This window comes from Eleginops maclovinus, chromosome 1 (assembly GCF_036324505.1).
Source record: "Eleginops maclovinus isolate JMC-PN-2008 ecotype Puerto Natales chromosome 1, JC_Emac_rtc_rv5, whole genome shotgun sequence".
In the NCBI taxonomy this organism is placed as follows: domain Eukaryota; kingdom Metazoa; phylum Chordata; class Actinopteri; order Perciformes; family Eleginopidae; genus Eleginops; species Eleginops maclovinus.
Genome location: NC_086349.1, coordinates 7,638,216 through 7,652,958, shown reverse-complemented (window position 1 = coordinate 7,652,958; position 14,743 = coordinate 7,638,216). Strand labels below are relative to the sequence as shown.

The following is a 14,743-nucleotide window of genomic DNA, read 5'->3' as shown; positions in this document are numbered from 1 at the left end:
AACGCATGCCACCATTCTGTGTGATAGCATCGCCGCTCTGTGCACTCCTCTCCAAATCTCTCTCCGTACAAATATCCTGCTTTAAGCTTACACCCGGTGTCTCCTGGGCTTTTTCTGCCGTCTCCGTAGGTATCGCATTTCACACTCGGTTAATAGTTGCCGATAAAATAACCGATTATAGAAGTGTAATTAAGTCCCACACATAATGTTAGGCGAATCGTAATGAAGCGCAAATCTGGGGCATATAGGTTTTATTTTAATCTTCCGTTCATTTCACCCACACATCTTTACTCGTGGGACATGTAGAAGTAAAAGGAAGAACGACAATATTGTCACGCCTGCTTGCCTCGGCTAAATCTGAAGTGTTCACGTACATAGCCAACTCACTGCCACCCCCCACCCCCATCCTTTCAGGAGTTTCTGTCCTATTTATCGTTCTTTTATCACATGCAGTTTGTCCTTTTGCACCAGAGTTGTTTTTTTGCATCGGTAATGATGGTCTCTCTGCAGAGAGCCTCTTCTCTTTCCCTCATTTGGAATGACTTTCTCTTTTCCCCCTGTGTGTGTTTGTGTGCGTCTGTTGACAGCAGTGTGTTTGTGGTGGCGTTGACGGATGCTCATGCGAGCAGCAGTGTGCCGTCTTTGAAGCCTGAGTTAAAGCCGGCTTTTTTTGCCCCATTTCTATCAATCATTCATCACCGGAGGCACTGGCTTTTGGTGATTAAAGCGTTTGCTTCTGGAGGGCAGCATTTGAATATGGATATATAATTCATAGGCATTGGCACACAACACGCCAACATGCATTCCATATGTGTGCACACAAGCAAAAACGCACCATGCACTGACACTTACAACACCGTCCCTGCAACGTCTGCAATATGAAACACATAGCAATGCTAATAACTCTGAATGTCATCAGTTGACATATTCCATATTCATTCTGCTTATATATGCACTTCCATTACTTAAGCTTTGTCAGATAAAGATTCCTGACATTTCATCCATTGCAGGGTTTTTAATCAGAGGTTGCTTTTGCAAACGGGAGTGTGTGGAAGGTTTTTTTATTAAAAAAAAGTTTGAGCATAAGTGGTTAGAAGAATAAAACGGACATTCAGTAAAAGCAGAGGTAAGAAATTATTGTCAACAATAGGTTGTAATAATAGAATAAAGGAATACTTGAACTCCAAATTGTAATTTGTATATCAATAACTCTTTTTTAACACTTTAATTCCTAAAGAAATGTTTGTTTTTCAAGAAGGCCTCCACGTTGAACGAAGAATCCAGAAACAAGAAAACCTTACTATTCAAAGAGGCCATATTATGCTTTTTCAGGGGGTTCCTCTAGTAAATGGTCTGCCATGTTCCCTCCAGAGGGAGTCTCTCCCGTACACACTCCCCCCCTGCCTGAAAAGCCTCCATTGGACAACTTTGTTTACTTCAGTAACTTAGTGACATAAATATGTTAGACTCACGCTTCTAATAGCCAGCGCTCCAACACATTGAGTGTGATATACTAAGGTGAGGGACATCTTGAAGCGCTTGACCAATCTCAACAGAGCCAGTCAGCTAACCAATTAGAGCAGACTGGAGTTTTGTTTCAGACAGAGGGTAAAAAGAGATGCTTCAGCAAAGGCAGTATGAGAAAAATAAAAAGCTTTTGAACATTAAAGCATGGAGAAAATACAAATATGAACCTGAACATTTGCATAATGGGCCCCTTAAAAACTCTTCCAGGCTAGCCCTAAGCGCAGTAGCTTATACTGCACAAGTTGTGAGAACGTTTTCTAACGAATGCTTTGATAAAGCAACCCCATTGACTTCAATTCATCAAACATTTCTCAGTTTTTAGACAAACCAGGATTTCTTTCAAGAATTCAAGGTAAAAATGTGAGAAATTGATATACAAGTGATCATGTTGGGGGTTACGTATTTCTTTAAGTGGGTTTAATATTGGCTAATGGCTGTTGATTTGTTCTATTGGTGTGACTATTGAAGTTGTAATGGAGTTGGTGTAGTGAAGCAAAATCAATCATTTTTCATCTTTGCTCAGTCATTCATCCATTCCTTGCTTCCTCCCCTTCCCTCCACCAGAAACCATCTCTGAGCCGGCAGACCGACCCACCCCCAACCCCCTCGCCACCACCCTCAGCTCAAGCTCTGCCGCCACAATCACCACCCCCGCCCCCTTCCAACCTAACATCGTGCGGGCCCTCCCACTTCCAAGGACGGAAGAGCCATCGACCACTGAGCAGCCCCCGGCCGCCACCATCTCTTCCATCCTCATCAACAACCAAGTAAAACAACACAACCTCATCCGCATCCCACCTTCCACCTCCACCTCCCGCAGCAGCCCCGCCCCCTCCGCCGCCGCCATCTCCTTCGATGGCTCAGGCAGCGGGGAGCCGAGCGGCGATGACCAGACAGAAGAAGAGGAGGAGGATCAGGAAGAAGAAGCGGGTAGTGGCATCCCAACGGAGGCCAGTGGCGCAGAGGAGCCTGTCGGTAAATCACTGCTCTTTCACTTCATTACCCATAATGCTTTGAGGGTTGTGTGGGAGGGGCTTTTATTTTCCAATAATGGGTTGTACCAACTCCTCAGGTTTTTCTTAGCTTACATCATTACACATTCATGCCATCATCTGTTAATTGAAAGCCACAGGCTTGGGTATGTGACAAATGTCAAAGCCAGGCAGGCAGGGAAGAGAAATCTTTGTAAACAGACGCTGTTTGTGTCATATCCAATCGCATAAGATGTATATCTCCATTTCAGATAGGAACGCATTTGCATGGTTCTGCTGTCGCTACATCACCCATGATCTTTCCCCCTCCATTCCGCCAGCGCATCGCTCTCAACGGTTAGCAGAACAAAACGCAGGCTCTGTAAAATACACTGCAGCGGGCCAGATGAAACTGTTGGCCCGCATAGGGATCTGTAGAGCCTGACTTGACAGGCTGATGCGGGTGACATGACAATTCTCAAATCTTTTTCGACATGCCCTCCTGACTGTAAGAGCACGCTGCTGTTTCTAGAGCTCTGCTTGGACAACAAGGGATGGCATCTTCTTTTTTTATTCGTTTGTTGTTTTCCATCAATCCAGCTCGCCTGACAGCATGCAGTAACAGGATATGATTGATGGGCAGCGTGGCCCCCAATCAGCTCTTCCTCCCCTCCTTGCTCCTCCTCCTCGTCAGAGATTTATTCTGTTGTCAGAAGCTGACCAGAGTGCTCGGTGGCGCAAGAGGGGGGGGGGGGGTGTGTGTGTGTGTGTGTGTGTGTGTGTGTGTACCCAGACATGCTTGGATTTTTGTTCATATTGTACGTGCTTGTTGAAATGCGGGCGCGCACATCAATCTGTGATAAAAGATTGAGCAGATCAGGAGATTGTGCCGTGCAGATTTCAACATGGATATTCAAATCTACACTTGAATGTTTCTTTAAGATTGTTAGTTGTAAAATGTAAGTTGAAGTGTGTGTTTGTGTGTGTTATCTTATCTCCCTCTCCTCATGTCTCTGACTTTCTCCTATCCGGAGTGCACATATCATTGTCTGACTCTATAAAAGTAGGCAGGCCGGAGGTGTGTGTTTGTACATGTTTTGATATCTGCGCTCTATGGAAATTGTGTGTGTGTGTGTGTGTGTGTGTGTGTGTGTGTGTGTGTGTGTGTGTGTGTGTGTGTGTGTGTGTGTGTGTGTGTGTGTGTGTGTGTGTGTGTGTGTGTGTGTGTGTGTGTGTGTGTGTGTGTGTGTGTGTGTGTGTGTGTGTGTGTGTGTGTGTGTGTGTGTGTGTGTGTGTGTGTGTGTGTGTCAGTGCTCCCACTGCAGTGTCCCGTGGCTTTGGTGCCCTGCCCTCTTTCCGTGATACCAGCACACTCCTCTTGATCGGTAAATCTGCAGGCAACACGCCAACAGATGCCCTATAAACCCTGCAACCCCCACCTCCCTCCTCCTCGCCTCCTTTTGACCGCAAGTCCTTGAGCGGGACGTCCCTCGCCTCTGACGTCTTTACGACTTGTTTAGCCCCTAGCTGTTTGCCTCCACGATCATTTCTAATCTCTGTGCGACCATAAACTGCGCCATTTGGACCACGACGGCTGCTCCACGAGCAGCATCATTAGAGAGGACTGAGCTTCGCTGCTGATACACACTCTCATTCTTCACACGGAGAAAGCCTAGCCACTTTTATGTCTTTTATGTCCCAAGATAGCCAGATATACGGGGACTGTAACACAAACACAGGGGTTTTTTTTGCTCTCATGGGAAGCCTTGAAGTTAACTCTACACCAATCAGCAGTGAGCAGTAATCACATCCCCTCATCATTTAAAGTGCTCGGTGTGTGACATGACTGGTAACAGTGCCCATTACGTGCTCTCTGTCTGAGTTCCAGGTGTAAAATCAATTCCCATGAATAATGCCATATAATCACTCATGACAGATGCCTCGATTAGACCAATCACAGGTCAGCGGACGGAAAACTCGCAACCAACTGCAGAGGCAAAAGCAAGTTGTGAATAAAACGAAAGACTTTGTAGGTTTTTAACCTTAGATACACTTTACTCCAGCTATGCCGGAAAACTCTTCCCTGAGGTTTCTGAGATAAGCTGGCTGGAATATGTGGATGTTCTATAGCTTCATGAATTGTTATAAGCCCCTGTGTATTCCCCCCCCCCAGGTCCCACGTTGGTGAGCACCACAGTACCCACAGCTGAGGACCGGTCCTCCTGCGACAACACAGAGTTCGGATGCTGCCCCGACGGCAAGACACCCTCCAGTACTCCAGAGGGCGCCAACTGCCCCTGTAAGTCCTTCACACTTTCTTTACCCTGTCCTTACCTGGTTATCACCCTGGTTTTCCTCCTCTGTTTTCTTTTTTCCTGTCCATCGCTGCTATACTCTGTGACTATATGTATATATATCTTTATCCTAGGGGTCAGCAGCAAGCTACTGAGCAGCTAATGCAGCAACTGCAACTACCTAGCATCCCAACTGAAATGATGTTAGCTAATTTAAACAAGAAATACTTATATGACTTTTAGTTATTTTACTGAGAGCTGGCTGAGAAGAGCAATACAAAGTGTATGCTAGATGCGTTAAAGGATAACTTTGCAGATTTAGCCAACTTTGTGTTATTGCGAAATGGCGCATTACCAACGGTAACAGGGTTAGCAGGGATCTCAGAGCAATTAAAACATTGTTCACATATATGTTCCTTCAATATCAAAATGATAAAAAGCCAACGTTTATCTTTGTGTGGAGCTAGAGCCTGGGGATGATGAACCTAGCTTAGCATTGAGAAAAAGCTATTAAAAAAGGCTATTATTAGCTATTAGCTTACACTTGAGGAAGCCAAACATTGTTCACATGTTTTTTCCACCAACATCAAAACGGTATAAAACCAAAGTTTACCATTAAGTGTGGCGCTGGATCTGGGGGATGATTACCCTAGCTTAGCATATGGCTGAAAGCACAGGGGAAAACGGCTAGTCTGTCTTTTTCCAAGGCAACAAAAAAACTATTATTAGGTATTTGATTAACAAATCCAAAAATGTGTAATAACAGCAATTTGTAGGAGTTATTTGCCTTTTTTACTAACATAATCACATTTACCCTCCGTGGTTTTAAGACGTTAAAATAGCTTTTCTTACTCATGGAATAGAATCCTCAAATTTTACTTTTTACTTTTTGTTTATTTTATTTAATGTTAAGAATTCAACAAACTCTACTCTAACTCTGTATTGTCTAACTATGTCTCAACTCTTCTCTTCCATTTTTTTTATTTATTGAGGGATGGAGAATCAACACAATATTTTATTCATATTTAATGTTTACTTCGGGAATACTGATGGTGAGCCATCTGCGCTTAACAACCAGATGAACAGGTGCTATTTAGTTTTTTCTGCAGCGATGCGTTCATGAATCACCACCCTCATATGTAAATGATCATATTGGCATGTGGCAGGACATTTTCAAAAATACACAAACAGTGGACGTGTTACCTCAGTAATCCATGGTCAGGAATTTGATGACACTTGGTGGTCCGATGCTGTTATTAGTCGTGCTGTCCTGATTCCCAATGAGGTTTATATTTTCGTGAAAATCGCCAGAATTTTGACTGAAGTTTGGTTTGAGTCCACTTATTTTAGAGCCCCTGTGCCTTTACTTATACTATCTTCCTTCACCCCTATTCTATTTATTTTAATCTCCTACCTGCCCTTTATTCACCCACCTCACACACATTATTCTCTCTATTGGTCTGTATCTCCCTCTTGAACTATATCTCACTCTTTTCTCTCTCTCAGCTCAGTCAATCTCAATCCAGTCTTGCATCACTTCTTTTCTCTGTGGAGTAAGGAGAGTGTCGGGAGACTATCGAGGGCCGACTGTTGTACCAATCAGTGCCTTCTGCCAGACTCGCTTCATAAAGATAAAGGGCTTCTTTCTCCCCCTTTGCTTCTCCATCTCTCCTTCCCACTATCCCTCAGTTGAAATCTGCTCTCTATTTGTCCCTGCGGTGTTACTCTGACTGATTGTGAAAGAAGGGATTCTCTCTGACTCTAAAGGGAGCTCCGGGTCATGACTTTAAAGAGCCAGGGCCACAAATGAGTTGTATTTCTGCCATGCTGAAAGTCCCAAGGCCTTCCAATAAAACAGCAGAGTTCAGTGGCTATAACATGAACCACAAATATAAGGCCACTCTGTACACAGAAAGTTGACAAACAGATGTGAAACATGTGATCTGTCAAGGTAGGATTTGATGACATTTTGGCCCCAAATTCTAGAACAAGCGCTGTAACAAATCCGCTAAGGCCTGTAAATATTTATCTCAGCCAAAGATGACAGCACGGCGGCGATCAATACTTCATTCAGCTCAAGTGTTGACAATAAAAGCAGGCAGCAGGATTGGCTGATCGATACGCTGGATCCGTTTTTCTCTCTAGAGGAGGGCTCAGCCAATCCCCCGCTCATTAGCAGTGAAATGACACGTCCCTCATGCGAGAATATCCGTCTCATTGTTCCAATATATTGATGCCTGCATGGCTCAAAATGAGAAGGACTTATTTTATGCTGTTCTAATCTTCGCATTTAATGAGACATCAGAGGGTGAAATGGCTCAAGGTTGAGTTGAGTCCACTCTCTTGGATATCTATAAAATACTTTTTATATCCAGTTTTTTAAAGCTTTGAGTAGAGCTCAAACCAGTGTTGTTAATTAGAGAGTGTATTGTTTTAAAGAGTTTTTCTTCGGGAAGACATCTTCCTCTGAGAATTCTTTGGTGAAACATTTGGTTCCTTTGCCTAATGTGTTCAAGGCAGGGCGCTCCATCTGTAACTTTCAAACAAGGCCGCACCGTTAATACAACATCAAAGATAATGACCGGCATGCTCATATGGAAGTTAATGGCACACTAAGCTCCAGCTACTGTAAACGCTTCCATATGCCAGGGAAAGTCTGACAAATCCATTACACTTTACAGTTCACTAGGATCTGATAGTGAAACAGCTCTCTCCCTTTTTATCACTCTCTTTCTTCCCCTCATTACGTTCGTCACGGCACCGGGCCGGAAAATCACCCTCTCTGATGTTTGTCTTCTTTGCAGATTAAAAGTCAGATTTCTCTCGCTGTCCTTCTCTCTTTCTTTTTCTTTCTTTCTTATCGGCCAAACCTCGCCCATTTGCTTTTATTTTATGCCGCCCGTCACATCTGAATCGATGTGTGCTGCCCGTGAAAGTGCTGTAAAGGCAAGGGTTGAGACGGTGGGTGTGTGTCGCCAGTGTCTGCTGTCCTTTTCAAGCAATTTTAACCAGGCCTGTCAGTCACCATTCTGGCGACATTAAGGAGACAATTACGGCTATCTCTCACGATAATCATACAAGTGCTCTTCCCGTTCTCCATGCCTTTGCTCAGGCAGGAGCGGCCATGATTGATTTGGGCAATTTGTCCTGCTGATTAAGAGCGCCGTGGAAGCATGACATCAGCGCCTCACATGCTCCTCCTTTCTTCACCTCACACTCATGCACAGATCTCCTCTGCTTTCAGCTGTTCTCCTCTGGCAGCAGTATGGGGAAAAAACATAGAGTTGATGAATGTTGGACAACATAACCCCCCAAGGTTGCACAGGGAGGCTCTCTCTTTGCTGAAGAAAGCACTTTTGAGAGTGCCTGTGGGCTGTTTTTCCTCTTTAGTGTGTGTGTTTTGTTTCTTCCTACATGTATTATGTGTCCGTCTAACTTGCTGTCTCTTTACCCAGCCCGCCATGCCTCGGCCAGCTTTTGGGATGAGTCTCAGTCTGGTAAAACTGGCCCATTTTTCTTCCCTTTTCCCTAGTTTCTTTATTCTTTCCTTCCTTCTTTCATACCTCACCGTCCACCTCTTCCACCACCACCACTACGCCCAAAAGTCTGAACTCCCACGCAATCAGCAACAAACTCACTAACCTCCTCTTGTCAAACACACACAATCACACGATCCATGACTAACCCCGAAACCGGCACGACCCCAACAACGAGCACTTTGTGAAGGCAGCGGGGTAGAACTGATAAGAGAAGGTGAGCTAGCGATTTTCATCTGATTTTCCTCGCCATTTCTCCTTCCAGCCACCATGAGGTTCAGCGGCTTCCTGCATTTGGATCAGGTCGAGGGCCAGGAGATATTCTACACCCCAGAAATGGAGGACCCCAAGTCAGAGCTGTTTGGAGAGACGGCACGCAGCATAGAGAACGCTGTAAGTACTGTTGGGAATGAAGATCATTATCAATAGTTCATGGGTAAATTTGCCCTTTTTGTTTTAACATTGCTACATTTCATGATTAAATTAAGGGTGCAAAATTCTCTCATAAACTCATGAGCAATATTTCCTTAATCTGATAGAATAGATGCTATTTTTTGTTTTCTGAATGAGATTCCAGTTTATTGCCTTTAGGTTTTACATGCAAGTTATTCACTTTTGTACACTTAAAGCAAATTATTAACAAAGTTATAGAAAATAAAGCAATTCAACCAAGAATCACAATAGAATAGAGGAAATTACAATAGAAATATATCTGATTCAGCAGAAGCTGCGTTCTGTAATAATACACATATTCAATAAATCTTAATAAAGACGAAAGTAGTATAGAAAAAATTCTATCAAAATATATATACAAAAATATTAAAGACCTTTGGCGTTTCTTCTCATGAGAAATGCTCCAAATTATCCGAGGAGTGTGCAGTATGAAGTTACACAAACTTAAATTTAACCAAGACTGTAGAAGAGTGATTTTATAAATTGTTTTTTAGGCTTTACTCCTATTATTTAATGGCGCTATTGTAAAACTTTGTTTTAGCATGTCTCACATAACATTTTATATCAGGTGAAGCTTTTGTTTAGTTTTTTTATTCTTTTTAAGTAAGAAGATGATTGAAGTAAGGTAAATAAAAAGATTGAATGAAATAGAAGGAAACCTTAATATAAATATAACATGTGCAAAATTGCGCACAGTGTACTTCAACACTGAACATAATGCTAAAATATATGCTGTGGTTTATTAGTATTAATACACCAAATCATGGTGGTAAATCATTATTTTTCATAAACATAGAGATACAAATTTCCTCACCTACAGTTCTGAATAATTGAGAATATGTACAGAATTAGCCTTATGCTTTTAATTTTAAGCACATCATTAAAGCCTTAAGGGCTGCGTTAGAACAGGCACTACATGAGGCTTCCAGAAACTCTTCAAATGTGATAAGTGTAACTATATAAAAAAAAGGGAAAAAACAGACGTGTGCAAAGACTCATTTGTGATTAGCTTGACAAACACAGCAGCAGAAAGCAGCTTCTCATGTGAGATTAATTGAGATAATTCCTTTTTGTGGATATGAGTGAGATATGTTTGGATGGTCAAGATGCCATTTTCTGTTAAGCATTCAAAGCAGAAGCTTGTGCCATAATCGCAGTTTGGCCCGGGCGCACATATCTCCGCTGTCCGTGTCTTTTTCTCAGACCTTTGAACAAACGTCTCTGTTGTCAAGCCAGAGCCTCGCTCCTCTGATGAAATGGGAGTGTGTGTGTGTGTGTGTGTGTGTGTGTGTGTGTGTGTGTGTGTGTGTGTGTGTGTGTGTGTGTGTGTGTGTGTGTGTGTGTGTGTGTGTGTGTGTGTGTGTGTGTGTGTGTGTGTGTGTGTGTGTGTGTGTGTGTGTGTGTGTGTGTGTGTGTGTGTGTGTGTGTGTGTGTGTGTGTGTGTACACTATACACATCCAGCAGCTGTTGGATCGGTGTCACTGGCCCCCACTGGGACCTAATCTACTACCTCACAGCCATTTGTGTGCGTGTCTGCGCTCGTTACACTCCAAGCCTGTGTCTTTCTGAAGCCTGGTGCGCCACTTGATAGCAACCACCCGCCTCTTCATCTTCCAACACTGGAGCACACAACCACACACACAGATATACAGCATGCTAAAAGATTCCAGCTGCTGATGTGTGAGGGAAAGAGAAGGGGAGGAAAGAAAGATCGGGAGGTTTTATAGGGCAATGTTGGTCCATCTTTTCCATTCCTTCGGAGGATTTTACACTTCTAGCCACAAATAAGAGGCTTTAAGTGCATGAAGGAGTAACCTCAGTATTCGGGCTAACTGAATTCAATACAGCATTTTTGTATTGGCCAGTTTGAAATTGCCATGATATCTTAGTTATTGTTTAAAATAATAAAGAAACATTTTAACTAGTTATCTCTACAGTCACACTTTATATTAATCCTTGACTGAAAACTCTATGAAATTATTGTATGGAGCAGGATCTCATGCTGAAGGAATTGTGAAATATTGGGGCGAAGTAGTTGAAAAACTGAATTTTTTTGGACAAGGATTGGCTTTGGTAAAAATGGTGTGTGCAAGTTTCGGGAGTAATGGATCACATGTTACGGTTTTTTCAGTGACGTGCGGTGAAGTTCATGGCTGGTGAGGCACTGACGTCATCACAATCAGATTTGAACTGGACTCACTAGCACCCACTGCCATGAGGCAGGAGAACTGCGTGCCTCACCTAGTCTCTCTTCGCAGCGGTTTTGCTCAGCACAAGAGACACGTTACAGACATACAGTTGACAAAAAACACTGTATATTATATACACCAGCTAAAGTATGGAAATTAGTTAATATAGCCAGAGTGTTTGAACATTTTAATAGTGACATACATACAGACAGCAGTTACAGTCTCACTGTATAGCACGTCAGCAGGTTGGTGCCTCACCGAGCAGCCGTTCTCAGTGTTTGAACGTGAATATGAAAATTCAGCGATTTTGGATCAAAATAATGTAAAACTGGTGAAATTAAAAGGAAAATAGCTTTATAATACAAACAACTGGATAAATGTGATCATTACATTTATTTCTTCATTTTACTTTTCATGATGACAGGTGAGGCACGGCCTCACCTGCCTCCCCTCACCGCACGTCACTGGCGTTTTTTCAGTCATTTCCTCGCTGGAGCAAATATTAAAGCAAGTTTGGATTAGGTAATGCATTGGCTTCATAATTCCTTTCCAATAGTCTTATTGATATTTATTTTCTCTTATATATATTTGCAGTTGATATTAGGTAATTTAAAAGATCATGGAAAGTAGTCAGGTGACATTACTTTTATATTGTGGGGCTTAGATTAGGACCGTAGAATAGAACAATGGAAAACGCTTCAGGCCCTGTGGCTCCTGAGATTTTAACCAGCAGCTGAAATAAGGATGGCAGAAGAATTTCCTCTTGTTTCTTCTTGGGAATGTAATTATTAATCCCCCAGAACAGAAACAACAACACAATCAAAGGAAGTCACTGACTGGATGAGACTTTTTTTGTGAAGTTCTAGCATGAAATGGTCCAATTTAAGCTGAAATATTGGCCCGGGTTTATTTGGGCTAAAGTCAACTTTAGTCTGTAATATCTCCGAAAGCGCCCTAATGGAGCACCTCTGGCTGTTAAAGCTTGCACACACACAGGGGGGGCTTCAGAAGTAAATCCAATCAGGAGCACATGTCAGGGTTGCACGACATTTATCTTAGCTCCTCCCGAAAACTTGTCTCTATAATTAATGCCACGGCTCCAGCTAAATGTCAATTTGTGCACCCGCACCAGGTAGGTTTCTACTCCGCACCTCAATTTGAGATGCAGTCTTTCCTGTTCGGAGAGTACAGTCTTCTGGAATTGGACTCACCGTTATGATAGCGTGGAGCTCATTACCGGCCTCATTTATCATCTCTTCTTACTGTCCCTTCTCTCCTCCCCCTCTTTTACTCTTTCAGCTCAATGAGTTGTTCAGGAAGTCGGAGGTGCACAAAGACTTCATGAGCGTTCGTGTCAAGAATTTGGCTCCAAGCAACTCCATCCTGGCCTTTGTGGAGGCCTACTTCAAACCAGGTGAGAGATGTTTGAGGAAAGCAGAAGATTCGTAAAAAAAATGAAAAGTACAGAAGCCATTAGAGAAGTTCTACTCCCTAATGGTTTGTTCCCCTTTGTCTTTTAGCGAGCCAGATATCCTAAAAAAAAAAAAATACTGACTTAATTTAAATGAAATTGGGATAAAAGTTAGGCCACTGACTAAGGAAGACCTAATTACTTTTTTATGCAGAGTAAGACACCATATCACTTTTTAAAGCATTTTATATTTCCACTTGTAACTGTAACTAACTCTTGGACTGTAAAGCTATGTTCTCTCCTGGATTCCAACACTCTATTGGTCACTTGTTATTACTCCTCTGACACTTTTTATTCCTCGCACACTGAATAAGGCTCATCATATTTTGGATAGTATTCCAGCATCTTGTTTTCTCCATTGTTACAATTTAACTGCATATTGCCACTACTGTACAGCAACAAAACACATTGTAATCGCCATGACTCGAAATCAACCTTGCGCTGTACACATTACCTTGTGATTTTTCAATAAATGATTTTCCATTACTATGCGTGCATGCAGGTTAAGAACTTTTCTATTGTTGAAATACCACATGTAGAAGACTGTGTATCCTTGGCATAGATGTGCACTCTCTAAATGCTTTCTACTTATTCTTTATTGGGCTCTTAATATTACACTATGTTTGACCTTATTTATGTCTTTTTTTAATGTTATTCTCAATGCCAGCTTAATCTGTTCCTTGCAATAGAGTTAAAAATAAAATGTTCACATTGATACTTGTTATTCATAGAGAGCCAGGAAAAGTTCCAGAAAAGGCCGTGCAGGTGAAATTGAAGGCTTGGTCAGCACCTCCGTTTGTCAAATTGATTGACAGGTGTCCTAATACAGTGACAAACACCAGACAACTCAATATTTTTTCCGTTAAGAGATATTCCTTCTGTAACTAAGTGCTGAATTTTCATTATTAAGTCTCATACGTGTGTGGATTCAACTCTTAATTATACGGTTGGCGCCACAACTGGACCTTTAAGCTCCTGTGTACCTTACAAACTCCAACCTCCCCTCCTTTTTTTAATGAGTGCAGTTTAGTGTCCTTCACACCCTTCATAAGGGGCCGTGTTAAGCTGCTCTCCTTCATGGCCTGTAAAGTGAACATCTGCAGTTATGAGAGCGATTCATCTGGAAAAAAGCCGGGACAAGCGGCGGGTAGAGGACAAGTGGCCCCCGGAGATCCTCCGGCTATCATACACGGGGCTTTCTGATATATCCATTGTTCCCCCTAAAGAAGCCTGAGTCCTGTATTTGCTTCAAAGTGCTCCTGCGAGGCCTTGTCCTGAGTGTCTGTACCTCTTTGTTTATGATAGATACCAGATACACGGTGGAGGACATCGAAGGAACCCTGCTCAAACAGCTGAAGGCCTCCAAAGAGACAAGCATCGCCGTGAAGAAGCCCGAGGACGAGAATATCCGCTTCACCAATTATGGTAATGCACTACGAGTGTGTGGGGATTAATAAAATGAAAAGGGGTTTTAAGTTATTCATGAGGTGATTTATCAAAGGTTTTTCACAGGTCTTGAACAAGGAATTCTCAACATGCATTTTCTCTTTGCTAATTTCCATTGTTCTCCGCTGACAGGCCTCTCCTCCGTCCCCTTCTTCACCACCACGACCACCACCACCACGGCATCAGTCACCACAGCCGCTCCCACCACCACCATGCCTCCGCCAACCTCCCCGTACATCACCCGCCGCCCACCAGGCACCACACGGAGGCCGTATGGCAGACGCACCACCACCACCTCAGCTCCTGTAACCACGCCACGACCCACCACAACCACAGAAGCCCCCACTACAACCGCCCCCCCTCCAGCCACCACCGTAGCCCATGTCCGAGGCAGGGTTCACCACAAGAAGCCCTGCAGCGCCCACCCCTGCCTCCACGGCGGCACCTGCGAGGACGACGGCAACGACTTCAGCTGCAAGTGTCCCGCCGGAAGAGGAGGCTCTGTGTGCGAGAAGGGTGAGTCATCATATTTCTTTCTTTACACATAAGCAGAGGTGGGAGAAGTACTCAGAACTTGTACTTAGTAAAAGTATGAGTATCAGAGTGTACGGATATTCTGTTACAAGTAAAAGTCCTGCTGTCAAAATGTCTCAAGTAAAAGTACAAAACTATTAGCATCAAAATGTACTTGTTTTGCAGATTGATTTCAGAATAATATATCTGATATGATATGATATCATTAAAGTGTTATAAAAGCTGGTAAAGGTCCAGCTAATGTATATGACTTTGTATTCTGTAGGGTAGCTTGTGAATTTACTCCAGGTGGAGCTAAAGTATGATTTAAGTGTTGATTATA

At 42.9% G+C, this 14,743-nt stretch overlaps 1 protein-coding gene across 2 annotated transcripts in view; it reads left to right on the top strand.

Moving 5' to 3' along the window:
- The window catches only part of agrn (agrin), a 239,651-nt gene that overhangs the window by 192,606 nt on the left and 32,302 nt on the right, over positions 1-14,743 (top strand). For both annotated transcript variants that reach the window (XM_063885698.1, XM_063885707.1), the window contains 6 exons: positions 2,092-2,502; positions 4,672-4,797; positions 8,594-8,721; positions 12,270-12,384; positions 13,747-13,866; positions 14,020-14,403. In XM_063885698.1, coding sequence (XP_063741768.1) covers positions 2,092-2,502; positions 4,672-4,797; positions 8,594-8,721; positions 12,270-12,384; positions 13,747-13,866; positions 14,020-14,403 — 1,284 coding nt within the window. The remainder of the gene's footprint in view (positions 1-2,091; positions 2,503-4,671; positions 4,798-8,593; positions 8,722-12,269; positions 12,385-13,746; positions 13,867-14,019; positions 14,404-14,743) is intronic.